The sequence below is a fragment of the Ascaphus truei genome, chromosome 14, assembly GCF_040206685.1.
Source record: "Ascaphus truei isolate aAscTru1 chromosome 14, aAscTru1.hap1, whole genome shotgun sequence".
NCBI classification, from domain to species: domain Eukaryota; kingdom Metazoa; phylum Chordata; class Amphibia; order Anura; family Ascaphidae; genus Ascaphus; species Ascaphus truei.
The window spans coordinates 6,861,504-6,876,671 of record NC_134496.1 but is presented as its reverse complement, the minus strand read 5'-3'; the positions used below and the strand labels follow the sequence as shown (position 1 = coordinate 6,876,671).

Genomic DNA, 15,168 nt, shown 5'->3' with positions numbered 1-15,168 from the left:
CCGGAGGATTTGATGACTGCCAAGGGACTTTAGATAAACGTTGTGAAGCACAATAGAGCATTTAATAAATAATAATAATAGCATCTTCTTGTACTGTATAGCGCTGCTAGTTTTACGTAGCGCTGTATAGAGACATTTTGCAGGCACAGGTCCCTACCCCGCAGAGCTTACAATCTATGTTTTTGGTGCCTGAGGCACAGGGAGATAAAGTGACTTGCCCAAGGTCACAAGGAGCCGACACCAGGAATTGAACCAGGTTCCCCTGCTTCAAACTCAGTGCCAGTCAGTGTCTTTACTCACTGAGCCGCTCCTTCTCCCAGGTTCCCCTGCTTCACACTCAGTGCCAGTCAGTGTCTGTACTCACTGAGCCGCTCCTTCTCCCAGGTTCCCCTGCTTCACACTCAGTGTCAGTCAGTGTCTTTACTCACTGAGCCGCTCCTTCTCCCAGGTTCCCCTGCTTCACACTCAGTGCCAGTCAGTGTCTTTACTCACTGAGCCGCTCCTTCTCCCAGGTTCCCCTGCTTCACACTCAGTGCCAGTCAGTGTCTTTACTCACTGAGCCGCTCCTTCTCCCAGGTTCCCCTGCTTCACACTCAGTGTCAGTCAGTGTCTTTACTCACTGAGCCGCTCCTTCTCCCAGGTTCCCCTGCTTCACACTCAGTGCCAGTCAGTGTCTTTACTCACTGAGCCGCTCCTTCTCCCAGGTTCCCCTGCTTCACACTCAGTGCCAGTCAGTGTCTTTACTCACTGAGCCGCTCCTTCTCCCAGGTTCCCCTGCTTCACACTCAGTGCCAGTCAGTGTCTTTACTCACTGAGCCGCTCCTTCTCCCAGGTTCCCCTGCTTCACACTCAGTGTCAGTCAGTGTCTTTACTCACTGAGCCGCTCCTTCTCCCAGGTTCCCCTGCTTCACACTCAGTGCCAGTCAGTGTCTTTACTCACTGAGCCGCTCCTTCTCCCAAGGTTTCCCTGCTTCACACTCAGTGCCAGTCAGTGTCTTTACTCACTGAGCCGCTCCTTCTCCCAGGTTCCCCTGCTTCACACTCAGTGTCAGTCAGTGTCTTTACTCACTGAGCCGCTCCTTCTCCCAGGTTCCCCTGCTTCACACTCAGTGCCAGTCAGTGTCTTTACTCACTGAGCCGCTCCTTCTCCCAGGTTCCCCTGCTTCACACTCAGTGTCAGTCAGTGTCTTTACTCACTGAGCCGCTCCTTCTCCCAGGTTCCCCTGCTTCACACTCAGTGCCAGTCAGTGTCTTTACTCATTGAGCCGCTCCTTCTCCCAGGTTCCCCTGCTTCACACTCAGTGTCAGTCAGTGTCTTTACTCACTGAGCCGCTCCTTCTCCCAGGTTCCCCTGCTTCACACTCAGTGTCAGTCAGTGTCTTTACTCACTGAGCCGCTCCTTCTCCCAAGTTCCCCTGCTTCACACTCAGTGCCAGTCAGTGTCTTTACTCACTGAGCCGCTACTTCTCCCAGGTTCCCCTGCTTCACACTCAGTGCCAGTCAGTGTCTTTACTCACTGAGCCGCTCCTTCTCCCAGGTTCCCCTGCTTCACACTCAGTGCCAGTCAGTGTCTTTACTCACTGAGCCGCTCCTTCTCCCAGGTTCCCCTGCTTCACACTCAGTGCCAGTCAGTGTCTTTACTCATTGAGCCGCTCCTTCTCCCAGGTTCCCCTGCTTCACACTCAGTGTCAGTCAGTGTCTTTACTCACTGAGCCGCTCCTTCTCCCAGGTTCCCCTGCTTCACACTCAGTGCCAGTCAGTGTCTTTACTCACTGAGCCGCTCCTTCTCCCAGGTTCCCCTGCTTCACACTCAGTGCCAGTCAGTGTCTTTACTCATTGAGCCGCTCCTTCTCCCAGGTTCCCCTGCTTCACACTCAGTGTCAGTCAGTGTCTTTACTCACTGAGCCGCTCCTTCTCCCAGGTTCCCCTGCTTCACACTCAGTGCCAGTCAGTGTCTTTACTCATTGAGCCGCTCCTTCTCCCAGGTTCCCCTGCTTCACACTCAGTGCCAGTCAGTGTCTTTACTCACTGAGCCGCTCCTTCTCCCAGGATCCCCTGCTTCACACTCAGTGCCAGTCAGGTCTTTACTCACTGAGCCGCTCCTTCTCCCAGGCTCCCCTGCTTCACACTCAGCGCCAGTCAGTGTCTTTACTCACTGAGCCGCTCCTTCTCCCAGGTTCCTCTGCTTCACACTCAGTGCCAGTCAGTGTCTGTACTCACTGAGCCGCTCCTTCTCCCAGGATCCCCTGCTTCACACTCAGTGCCAGTCAGTGTCTTTACTCACTGAGCCGCTCCCTCTCTCAGGATCCCCTGCTTCACACTCATTGCCAGTCAGTGTCTTTACTCACTGAGCCACTCCCTCTCCCAGGATCCCCTGCTTCACTCTCAGTGCCAGTCAGTGTCTTTACTCACTGAGCCACTCCCTCTCCCAGGATCCCCTGCTTCACTCTCAGTGCCAGTCAGTGTCTTTACTCACTGAGCCACTCCCTCTCCCAGGATCCCCTGCTTCACACTCAGTGCCAGTCAGTGTCTTTACTCACTGAGCCGCTCCTTCTCCCAGGTTCCTCTGCTTCACTCTCAGTGCCAGTCAGTGTCTTTACTCACTGAGCCACTCCCTCTCCCAGGATCCCCTGCTTCACACTCAGTGCCAGTCAGTGTCTTTACTCACTGAGCCGCTCCCTCTCTCAGGATCCCCTGCTTCACACTCATTGCCAGTCAGTGTCTTTACTCACTGAGCCACTCCCTCTCCCAGGATCCCCTGCTTCACTCTCAGTGCCAGTCAGTGTCTTTACTCACTGAGCCACTCCCTCTCCCAGGATCCCCTGCTTCACTCTCAGTGCCAGTCAGTGTCTTTACTCACTGAGCCACTCCCTCTCCCAGGATCCCCTGCTTCACACTCAGTGCCAGTCAGTGTCTTTACTCACTGAGCCGCTCCTTCTCCCAGGTTCCTCTGCTTCACTCTCAGTGCCAGTCAGTGTCTTTACTCACTGAGCCACTCCCTCTCCCAGGATCCCCTGCTTCACACTCAGTGCCAGTCAGTGTCTTTACTCGCTGAGCCGCTCCTTCTCCCAGGTTCCCCTGCTTCACACTCAGTGCCAGTCAGTGTCTGTACTCACTGAGCCGCTCCTTCTCCCAGGTTCCCCTGCCTCACACTCAGTGCCAGTCAGTGTCTTTACTCACTGAGCCGCTCCTTCTCCCAGGTTCCCCTGCTTCACACTCAGTGCCAGTCAGTGTCTTTACTCACTGAGCCGCTCCTTCTTCTTTTGTTTACTATGGAAATGTTAAATGTTACAAAAACAATATTTAAAATGACTTGCTATGTAGAATTACATTAGTCCTATGAGGAATTACCCCTCTTTCTTTACAGATAGCGACACACCAGAGACCATGATCATGGGCACTGATTTGTATTATTTCACTCCCTCTGTGCAATGTAATTTCTTTTATTGTTTTCTCCATTGGTTAAGGATAGAAGGGTGGGGGTGTGTTGGTCCTTTCTTCCATGTAGTAACACAGGAGGGAGAGGGAGTACGGGGTATGAGTAACACAGGAGGGAGAGGGAGTACGGGGTATGAGTAACACAGGAGGGGGAGGGAGTACGGGGTGTGAGTAACACAGGAGGGAGAGGGAGTACGGGGTATGAGTAACACAGGAGGGAGAGGGAGTACGGGGTATGAGTAACACAGGAGGGAGAGGGAGTACGGGGTATGAGTAACACAGGAGGGAGAGGGAGTACGGGGTGTGAGTAACACAGGAGGGAGAGGGAGTACGGGGTATGAGTAACACAGGAGGGAGAGGGAGTACGGGGTATGAGTAACACAGGAGGGAGAGGGAGTACGGGGTATGAGTAACACAGGAGGGAGAGGGAGTACGGGGTATGAGTAACACAGGAGGGAGAGGGAGTACGGGGTATGAGTAACACAGGAGGGAGAGGGAGTACGGGGTATGAGTAACACAGGAGGGAGAGGGAGTACGGGGTGTGAGTAACACAGGAGGGAGAGGGAGTACGGGGTATGAGTAACACAGGAGGGAGAGGGAGTACGGGGTGTGAGTAACACAGGAGGGAGAGGGAGTACGGGGTATGAGTAACACAGGAGGGAGGGGGAGTACGGGGTGTGAGTAACACAGGAGGGAGAGGGAGTACGAGGTGTGATACCTTTTACTGGACCAACAAGTAGTTGATATGTTACAAGCTTTCCCACCTCTCAGGGTCCTTAACCCTGACACTGCGAGCTTGGAAAGCTTGTAACAGATCAACTACTTGTTGGTCCAATAAAAGGTATAGTACTCCCTCCCCCTCCTGTGTTACTCATACCCCGTACTCCCTCTCCCTCCTATGTTACTCATACCCCGTACTCCCCCTCCCTCCTGTGTTACTCATACCCCGTACTCCCCCTCCCTCCTGTGTTACTCACACCCCGTACTCCCCCTCCCTCCTGTGTTACTCATACCCCGTACTCCCTCTCCCTGCTGTGTTACTCATTCCCCGTACTCCCTCCTGTGTTACTCATACCCCGTACTCCCTCTCCCTCCTGTGTTACTCATACCCCGTACTCCCTCTCCCTCCTGTGTTACTCATTCCCCGTACTCCCTCTCCCTCCTGTGTTACTCATACCCCGTACTCCCTCTCCCTCCCGTGTTACTCATACCCCGTACTCCCCCTCCCTCCTGTGTTACTCATACCCCGTACTCCCTCTCCCTCCTGTGTTACTCATTCCCCGTACTCCCTCTCCCTCCTGTGTTACTCATACCCCGTACTCCCTCTCCCTCCTGTGTTACTCATTCCCCGTACTCCCTCTCCCTCCTGTGTTACTCATACCCCGTACTCCCCCTCCCTCCTGTGTTACTCATACCCCGTACTCCCCCTCCCTCCTGTGTTACTCATACCCCGTACTCCCTCTCCCTCCTGTGTTACTCATACCCCGTACTCCCTCTCCCTCCTGTGTTACTCATACCCCGTACTCCCTCTCCCTCCTGTGTTACTCATTCCCCGTACTCCCTCTCCCTCCTGTGTTACTCATACCCCGTACTCCCTCTCCCTCCTGTGTTACTCATACCCCGTACTCCCTCTCCCTCCTGTGTTACTCATACCCCGTACTCCCTCTCCCTCCTGTGTTACTCATACCCCGTACTCCCTCTCCCTCCTGTGTTACTCACACCCCGTACTCCCTCTACCTCCTGTGTTACTCATACCCCGTACTCCCTCTCCTTCCTGTGTTACTCATACCCCGTACTCCCTCTCCCTCCTGTGTAATTCATACCCTGTACTCCCTCTCCTTCCTGTGTTACTCATACCCTGTACTCCCTCTCCTTCCTGTGTTACTCATACCCAGTACTCCCTCTCCCTCCTGAGTTACTCACACCCCGTACTCCCTCTCCCTACTGTGTTACTCATACCCCGTACTCCCTCTCCCTCCTGTGTTACTCATACCCCGTACTCCCTCTCCCTCCTGTGTTACTCATACCCCGTACTCCCTCTCCCTCCTGTGTTACTCATACCCTGTACTCCCTCTCCCTCCTGTGTTACTACATGGGTTAATGGTGCCTGTAATTAGAATCATTCTCTCGGTCTAGTTATCTTTGTATATATGTCTCCCCAACCCTGGATTGTGTCTTTGTGTTTCCCTCTGGAAATGTGTATCTCTCTCCTCGCGTCTCTTTGTCTCTCTCTTGATGTGTACGTCTCTGTGTCTGTCTCTTAATGCTGCTTGTGTCTGTTTCTCTCTCTCTCTGTCTCTCTAGATGTCTGTCTCTTTCTCTCTCCGTGGATGTGCGTGTGTCCCTCCTCTTACCCTGACTCCGCTGTCGCCCCCCGCAGTGTGACGGAGTGCCCATTCCCCTGCCCAGCCTGCAGGGCATCGCCGTGCTGAACATCCCCAGCTACGCCGGGGGGACCAACTTCTGGGGCGGAAGCAAGGAAGACGATGTAAGTCTCATACGGGGGAGAGGGGGACACTGCACTCCCGTGACATGATCCCTGCCTGACTTTGTGCTCGTCGCCCGTCCCCAGACATTTGCCGCCCCTTCCTTTGATGATAAGATCCTGGAGGTGGTCGCTGTATTCGGCAGTATGCAGATGGCTGTTTCCAGGGTTATCAAACTGCAGCACCACCGAATCGCACAGGTAATGCCCAGTAACACATTCGCCGCTAGCGTGACGTCCCACAATGCAATGTGTACCAGTAATAAGTCAAACGTCTCTTCCGGACTCCTGGCATTGAGAGAAGGACCTCAGTCTAGATGTGGATCTCTATTAAAGTAAGTTGTTGCCCTCATTTGTATGTCATTACCCAGAACCCCCGGCTGCAGTTGGAAGCATTGTATGCTAAGAGATAACTGGGAATGTCAGGGTTTGCAGTCTTGTCTGAGACATTTGAATGTGCTCATACGTGGTTTTTTTATTTGCGGTTACCACCTCGTGCGGAATGGGACGTTTCGACGCGGGACACTTTGCCACAGGCCAGCTCGCCGCGGGACACTGCACCGCGATGTCCGGATGGCTGCGCACCCGACACAACAAGCCAAGCCAGGTCTGCCGCTCCAACAACTGCATACTTAAATGTCCGGCGCAGCACCGCTGCACTGTCCCGCGTCACATTTAAAGGTGGTGTCGGAGCGGCCGGTCTGGACAGCGTAGCAGTCCCACGCGGGACATATATAAATGCAGTTGACGGAGCGGCAGACCAGGCTTGTCGGGGGGAGGGCGGTCAGGCGCAGGAGTGGACATCATGGTGAAGTATCCTGCGGAGGAACGTCGGCGGCCAACCGGCTGCGGCGTAATGTGCTGGACCGCAGCTGGTGAAGCAACGCGTGTTCAGCAGGGAAAATCCCAGCCATGTCTCCACTTATAATGGGATTACTGAGCTTTGCAAAGTGACACCAACTACATATTATCTCCCATTGCAGCAAATGTGAGAACAAATTAGAACATTGCAGTCGTCACAGGATAAAAATCCTCCGGTATATTATTTTTAGATGTTTGTATATGTTTATTTATATTTCTACAAACGACCGCTAACCAGATATACCCATGTGCAAATAATAAGTAGTGCTATATAAAGAATTGAACAATACAATTATATGGAATTAGTAGCGGCTGGCGGCACATTCTAGGAGTGTTTGGAAAACAATAAAATATATAATAACATAAAATGAAAGAAAAGGCATATAGTTAGTGTCCTTGTGATACAAGTTTCCCAGGGACAAGACAAGGCCACAAAAAGTTGAAGGCGGTAGCAGTTTCTGCAGCTTCTAATGGGATGGACCACATAGCGTAAAAAAGCACGAGTCATTTATTAATACAGGCGGAACCTCTAGATAAGGCCCACTCACAAGGCCAGTAAGAATACTCGCAATCTGGGAGATAAATCTCATGGCGGAAGCTGTTCCCGGGCCTCTCGTTGTTAGGGGGCAGCGGTTCCCGGGCCTCTCGTAGTTAGGGGGCAGCGGTTCCCGGGCCTCTCGTTGTTAGGGGGCAGCGGTTCCCGGGCCTCTCGTTGTTAGTGGGTCGCTGTTCCCGGGCCTCTCGTTGTTAGGGGGCCGCTGTTCCCGGGCCTCTCGTTGTTAGGGGGCAGCGGTTCCTGGGCCTCTCGTTGTTAGGGGGCAGCGGTTCCCGGGCCTCTCGTTGTTAGGGGGCCGCTGTTCCCGGGCCTCTCGTTGTTAGGGGGCAGCGGTTCCTGGGCCTCTCGTTGTTAGGGGGCCGCTGTTCCCGGGCCTCTCATTGTTAGGGGGCCGCTGTTCCCGGGCCTCTCGTTGTTAGGGGGCCGCGGTTCCTGGGCCTCTCGTTGTTAGGGGGCCGCTGTTCCTGGGCCTCTCGTTGTTAGGGGGCCGCTGTTCCCGGGCCTCTCGTTGTTAGGGGGCAGCGGTTCCTGGGCCTCTCGTTGTTAGGGGGCCGCTGTTCCCGGGCCTCTCGTTGTTAGGGGGCCGCTGTTCCCGGGCCTCTCGTTGTTAGGGGGGGTTCTTCTGTCTGGATCACAGTGGCTCGCCAACGTCCGTTCAGTGCAGACGTCCGCAGCAACGGCTAGTCCTGGGGTGCGCAACTCCAGTCCTCAAAACCCCCAACAGGTCAGGTTTTCAGGATGTCCCAGCTGCTCAGTCTTCCATATAAATAATGAAATAAAAAATAATTAGGAGAAAGTATAAATCTTATACTGAACAAGAACAATAGTTGCTGAAGTAGCGGCCATGTATCGTGTGGATTGAGAGAGAATTGTAGAGCAGAATAGACCCTTATCATGCTGTATACTTATATATAGTTCCTGTACATTCAGGGATGTCCCTTTATCAGGGGGTTCCCACTTAATCCCTGAGATGGAGCCCACAACATGCAACGAGTCCCTTAGGCTTGGGTCCCGCTGCGTCCGGCGGCGTGCGCCACCAGCCCCTTACCGCCGGTCTGGAGGTTCCCGCTGGCTCCTTCCGGCGTGGCTGATTGCGTGCTGCGACGTGTCGGCCAGCCGGAGCTACAAGGAGCTTGTGGTTTCGGTGAGTGCCGTGGCACGCAAGGGAACCAATCACGGATTGGATCCCAGCAGCCATTCCGATTTCCCCCCTTGCTCCGATTCACCAGTACCCCCCGTTCCGATTTCCCCCATGTGTATTTGTGTGTCTGAGTGTGTTTGTGTGTGTCTGTCCGAGTGTGTGTGTGGGGCTGTCTGCTGTGTTTGTGTCTGTGTGATGGTCCCGCCCCCTCACCCGTTTTGGCCACGCCCCCTCGCGCCAGAAAAAATTCACCGCAGATCGTGGTGCCGTGAATTGGGCGCGTGCAGCGGGGCCTTAGGTATGATCGAAGTTGGACCACATGGTTGTAAAAAGTGATCCACATACCTGGACATGTCGGACATCACGGACTACACCCCAGAGATAATGGGTCTGCCAGGGGGATCTGCGAGGTCATTATGGACCTTGGGTAGGTGATAGAAGATCGGCACACACGGGTGAGAGTTATAGAGAAATGTACATTCAGCGGGTGTAATAATACCGTCATTAGTTGCTTCCTTCAAGCGAGATGAAAATTGGAAGTCAGCCATAGGGTCAGACGATAATACTGTGTAGGATTTCAGACAAAAGCCTAAGGGCCTCTTTCATATAGATATCCCAGTCTTGTATGACAATACTTCCCCCTCCCCCGTTATCGGCCTGCCTAAATTGTTCAGTTATATAAGAGCTTTCCTTTTCCCTATGGATAGATTCAAGTTTATGCGAGAAGATTTCATACAGTGATAATTGTGAGGAAATCCTGTAAAACCAACGTGTAACAGGACTAACATTTCCCTTCGAGAGATAGGGGCAGAAAAGTGACTTGGGTAGGAAGTGCGAGTGAATAAATGCAGCGTGGGGATCTCCCACTGTCCGTATGAGGGTGGGAATCAGCTGGAAGGGAATGCTCGCATTGGGTCTGACAATCGCTAGCGTCTCATTCCATCAGAGGGTATTTCATTTGCTGGACACTGAGGGGTTTTGTCACTTTGTTACCCACCATAACTTATATAATGGTGGTTGAAACCTATTGCAAAGCCAGTACTGTATAACCAGCCTCACACTGAAGAGACCCAAAAGGTCGAAACAGCTGTCTGTGAGTAGGGTTACTGGCTTATGCACTTTAACCCAGGCTGTGCTGAAAAGCTGTGTAATACGCAGGTATAGGGTTATAGGGGTCCGTGTAAGGCTACGGCCCCGCTGCATGCGCGCTTGCGAGGCTGGCGGCGCGTGCAGCTGAATTTCCCGGTCTGCAGTGAGCTGCAGGGGGAAAGACGGGAGGGAGTGACGGGGCGCGGCCGTGACGTCACCCGGCAGGTTCACCCTCATTGGCTGAACCGCCAGGGGGCGTGGCCTAGCGGCCGTCACGAGTCCTGATCTCAATTTTCTTGAGAGCAGGAGTTTGTCGGCGCAGCGCAGCGGCCTCCCCTCGCAGCGGGCCCGGCCCCATTGTGAGGCGACTCTTGGCCCTGCAGCGTCCACCACAGCGGGCGCTGCAGTAGCCAGCGGGGACCTGGCCTAACAATGGATGAGAAGTAAAAGGTGACACTGTGTGCTCATTTGCATGCCATTTCCCAGAATCCCTGGCTGCAGTAGAATAAGAAGAGTATGCTAAGAGATAATGGGGACAGGCAGGGGGCAGACCTGTCTGAGACGTGTGACTGTGCTCACACGTGGGGTTTGTATTTGCTATCAGGAGGGTATAATAAGTGAATGAATGCATTGTTGCTCTTGTGTACTAAATGTACTTAGATTTTCTTTAACGAAGAGGTGAAACGATTGTAATCGTTACTTAGGAGTGAGTCCCAGGCCCTTCCTTAGTAATGAGAGTTGGTCTAAGGTGAGAGTATTGGGAGCATGGATTGCATACCTCACTATTAATGCTTTGCTATTCTTCTCCAGGATGTGTCTTCCTGTTCTAGTTCCTCGTTGACTCGTTTTCTCCGTGTTGAAGTCATTGTTGTATATTTCCGGCCCCAACGTGTTATAAACTCTCTCTTCCTGTAGGATGGGGACTGGGTGGCTTCCCTAATTAAGGAACCTCTTCCTACTCTTTCCTTTGCAGAGGCCGGTGGCTGCTGGAAACCGCAGTTCTTGCTGGAGGAGTCTCTCATTAATTGCAATATAATTAGACACACCTAGTGTTTAAAGCCCCACGCGTGTTCAGCAGGGAAAATCCCAGCCATGTCTCCACTTATAATGGGATTACTGAACTTTGCAAAGTGACACCAACTACATATTATCTCCCATAGCAGCAAATGTGAAAACAAATTACAAAATTGCAGTCGTCACAGGATTTAAATCCTCCGTTATTTTATTTTAGATGTTTGTATGTATGTACAGTTTGTATATAGTTATTTAGTTTAGATGTTTGTATGTATGTACAGTTTGTAAATAGTTATTTAGTTTAGATGTTTGTATGTATGTACAGTTTGTATATAGTTATTTAGTTTAGATGTTTGTATGTATGTGCAGTTTGTATATAGTTATTTAGTTTAGATGTTTGTATGTATGTACAGTTTGTATATAGTTATTTAGTTTAGATGTTTGTATGTATGTGCAGTTTGTATATAGTTATTTACTTTAGATGTTTGTATGTATGTGCAGTTTGTATATACTGTAGTTATTTAGTTTAGATGTTTGTATGTATGTGCCGTTTGTATATAGTTATTTAGTTTAGATGTTTGTATGTATGTGTAGTGTGTATATAGTTATTTAGTTTAGATGTTTGTATGTATGTGTAGTGTGTATATAGTTATTTAGTTTAGATGTTTGTATGTATGTACAGTCTGTATATATTTATTTAGTTTAGATGTTTGTTTGTATGTACAGTTTGTATATAGTTATTTAGTTTAGATGTTTGTATGTATGTGCAGTTTGTATATAGTTATTTAGTTTAGATGTTTGTTTGTATGTACAGTTTGTATATAGTTATTTAGTTTAGATGTATGTATGTATGTATGTATGTACAGTCTGTATATAGTTATTTAGTTTAGATGTATGTATGTACAGTCTGTATATAGTTATTCATATTTGTATGTTTTAAGAGTCGCTGGTGGAAGGTCTCTACAGTCTTCCCCTTACACGTGTCAAGACCAGCCAGCGTCCCTTTATCAGAGGTTCCCATAGAAGAGTAGGGGCAGTCGTGCTGAAAGTCTTTTTGGTTAGGACTATATACAAAATATAGTCGCCAGGAAAGCTAACACTGGGATTGGGGAAACGGCTTCGCACAGCTTAAACGCAGAATTCTTACCACTAACACCTTTACCTTGCCAGCGAGCTTTCAGTCCATTGGGAATTTGAGTCATTCTGAGCACTCTTTATTGGGTTAACAAATTTAAAGGGACAAATCCACAACTGAAGTCCCACTCACTGCCCCTGAGGCCAGATTCCCCGCAGTCATTATAAGTCATGCGTTGTTCTCCCCACAGTGTCGCACGGTGAAGATAACGGTGCTGGGAGACGAGGGCGTCCCAGTGCAAGTGGATGGAGAGGCCTGGGTCCAACCGCCAGGGTATATCCGTATACTGCACAAGAACAGAACTCAGACTCTCACCCGAGACAGGGTAAGAAAGGAACGCAAGTCCAGTGTGCTACAAAGGTGTTGTGGCAGAATAATGGTACAGAGGAAGGAGAGGGGTGAGAGTGTCTGTGTGGTTTTTGGGGTACGTGACAAAATGGAGCTGGGACGATAGTGCTCTGGGTTCAAATGATGACACAAAGTCTTGTTATACTGCTGTGGTTTATGATTGTTCGAGGAGGGAGCTAATGTGTCCTGATTTCTCATGGTAACAGGAAAGTTTTGGGTTCTAGAGCCCCGGTTTGTCTTGCTGGTTAAAGCATGTGTCGAAAGCTTTGGGGAGCGCAGGCATCACCATATGTGAAATGAAGCAGAGAAATACTACATAGTGTAATATGCTTCAAAAGGGTCTCTAAAATCTAGGAATGCAGTAAAATGGGGACTCACAATTTCTCAGATAAAAAACAGCATGTCCCACAATACTGTAAGTGTGTCTCTGGATATCCAGACGTGGCTTCTCTGGTAAGTAGAGGTGGTCTGGGTGTGATGTTCTTCATTAAAGCAGAAATTATGCCATAGTGCAACAATGTATGCAATTCAAGTGCGTATTAAACATATAGTAGTATCACACTTACATGGGTAAAAAACAGCATACACACATAAAACTAGAGATGGGTGGCCTCCGATATCCTCACCGCTCCGACTGTAAGAGTCTCTCACTCTGTTGAGCTCCCGGTGTGCGTCACGTCACTGCCAGTGCACTCGGTATCACGGAGAGGAACGGGCGGCAATCCGGTATGAGGACGGAGGGTATCTTGAGAGCCTTCTCCGCATATTCTACGTGTTTCGCTTGGCACAGATTCTTCAGGAGTCGACTGATTTCTCGCGGTACCAGGAAGGCTTTGGGTTCTAGAGCCCAGGTTTGTCTTGCTGGTTAAAGCACCCGGGTGTCTGTTGCTCGTAAGAGGAAGGTTTTGAATTGGTATCCGTGTTTCTCTTGCTGGTACAAACAACAAAAAGGGTTCAAGTTTATAGAGCTCAGGCTTGTAGACTTATAGTTAGTTATAATTTAGAAATATATAATGCTGCGGAGTGTAAGACGTTGGGGCCACAGTACCTGAGTATCTCTTGGTGAGCAGTAATGATTTCGGGGTATAGCTGGGTATCTCTTGGTGAGCAATAAGGATTTCGGGGGATAGCTGGGTATCTCTTGGTGAGCAGTAATGATTTCGGGGTATTGCGGGGTATCTCTTGGTGAGCAGTAATGATTTCGGGGTATAGCGGGGTATCTCTTGGTGAGCAGTAATGATTTTGGGGTATAGCTGGGTATCTCTTGGTGAGCAGTAATGATTTCGGGGTATAGCTGGGTATCTCTTGGTGAGCAGTAATGATTTCGGGGTATAGCTGGGTATCTCTTGGTGAGCAGTAATGATTTCGGGGTATAGCTGGGTATCTCTTGGTGAGCAGTAATGATTTCGGGGTATAGCTGGGTATCTCTTGGTGAGCAGTAATGATTTCGGGGTATAGCTGGGTATCTCTTGGTGAGCAGTAATGATTTCGGGGTATAGCGGGGTATCTCTTGGTGAGCAGTAATGATTTCGGGGTATAGCGGGGTATCTCTTGGTGAGCAGTAATGATTTCGGGGTATAGCTGGGTATATCTTGGTGAGCAGTAATGATTTCGGGGTATAGCTGGGTATCTCTTGGTGAGCAGTAATGATTTTGGGGTATAGCTGGGTATCTCTTGGTGAGCAGTAATGATTTTGGGGTATAGCTGGGTATCTCTTGGTGAGCAGTAATGATTTCGGGGTATACCTGGGTATCTCTTGGTGAGCAGTAATAATTTCGGGGTATAGCTGGGTATCTCTTGGTGAGCAGTAATGATTTCGGGGTATAGCTGGGTATCTCTTGGTGAGCAGTAATGATTTTGGGGTATAGCGGGGTATCTCTTGGTGAGCAGTAATGATTTCGGGGTATAGCGGGGTATCTCTTGGTGAGCAGTAATGATTTCGGGGTATAGCTGGGTATATCTTGGTGAGCAGTAATGATTTCGGGGTATAGATGGGTATATCTTGGTGAGCAGTAATGATTTCGGGGTATAGCTGGGTATCTCTTGGTGAGCAGTAATGATTTCGGGGTATAAGCTGGATATATCTTGGTGAGCAGTAATGATTTCGGGGTATACCTGGGTATCTCTTGGTGAGCAGTAATGATTTCGGGGTATAGCTGGGTATATCTTGGTGAGCAGTAATGATTTCGGGGTATAGCTGGGTATCTCTTGGTGAGCAGTAATGATTTCGGGGTATAGCTGGGTATCTCTTGGTGAGCAGTAATGATTTCGGGGTATAGCTGGGTATCTCTTGGTGAGCAGTAATGATTTCGGGGTATAGCGGGGTATCTCTTGGTGAGCAGTAATGATTTCGGGGTATAGCTGGGTATCTCTTGGTGAGCAGTAATGATTTTGGGGTATAGCTGGGTATCTCTTGGTGAGCAGTAATGATTTCGGGGTATAGCTGGGTATCTCTTGGTGAGCAGTAATGATTTCGGGGTATAGCTAGGTATCTCTTGGTGAGCAGTAATGATTTCGGGGTATAGCTGGGTATCTCTTGGTGAGCAGTAATGATTTCGGGGTATAGCTGGGTATCTCTTGGTGAGCAGTAATGATTTCGGGGTATAGCTGGGTATCTCTTGGTGAGCAGTAATGATTTCGGGGTATAGCTGGGTATCTCTTGGTGAGCAGTAATGATTTCGGGGTATAGCTGGGTATCTCTTGGTGAGCAGTAATGATTTCGGGGTATATCTGGGTATCTCTTGGTGAGCAGTAATGATTTCGGGGTATAGCGGGGTATCTCTTGGTGAGCAGTAATGATTTCGGGGTATAGCTGGGTATCTCTTGGTGAGCAGTAATGATTTCGGGATATATCTTGGTGAGCAGTAATGATTTCGGGGTATAGCTGGGTATCTCTTGGTGAGCAGTAATGATTTCGGGGTATATCTGGGTATCTCTTGGTGAGCAGTAATGATTTCGGGGTATAGCTGGGTATCTCTTGGTGAGCAGTAATGATTTCGGGGTATAGCTGGGTATCTCTTGGTGAGCAGTAATGATTTCGGGGTATAGCTGGGTATCTCTTGGTGAGCAGTAATGATTTCGGGGTATAGCTGGGTATCTCT

General features: G+C 50.0%; 1 protein-coding gene across 10 annotated transcripts in view; it reads left to right on the top strand.

The window, feature by feature from the left end:
- Window positions 1-15,168, top strand: part of DGKD (diacylglycerol kinase delta) — a 193,499-nt gene that overhangs the window by 139,768 nt on the left and 38,563 nt on the right. For all 10 annotated transcript variants that reach the window (XR_012787927.1, XR_012787928.1, XM_075569618.1 and 7 more), the window contains 3 exons: window positions 5,819-5,926; window positions 6,011-6,124; window positions 11,910-12,044. Coding sequence is in view for 8 of the 10 variants with exons in the window: in XM_075569618.1 (XP_075425733.1) it covers window positions 5,819-5,926; window positions 6,011-6,124; window positions 11,910-12,044 (357 nt within the window). In the remaining 2 variants the exon portion in view is untranslated. The remainder of the gene's footprint in view (window positions 1-5,818; window positions 5,927-6,010; window positions 6,125-11,909; window positions 12,045-15,168) is intronic.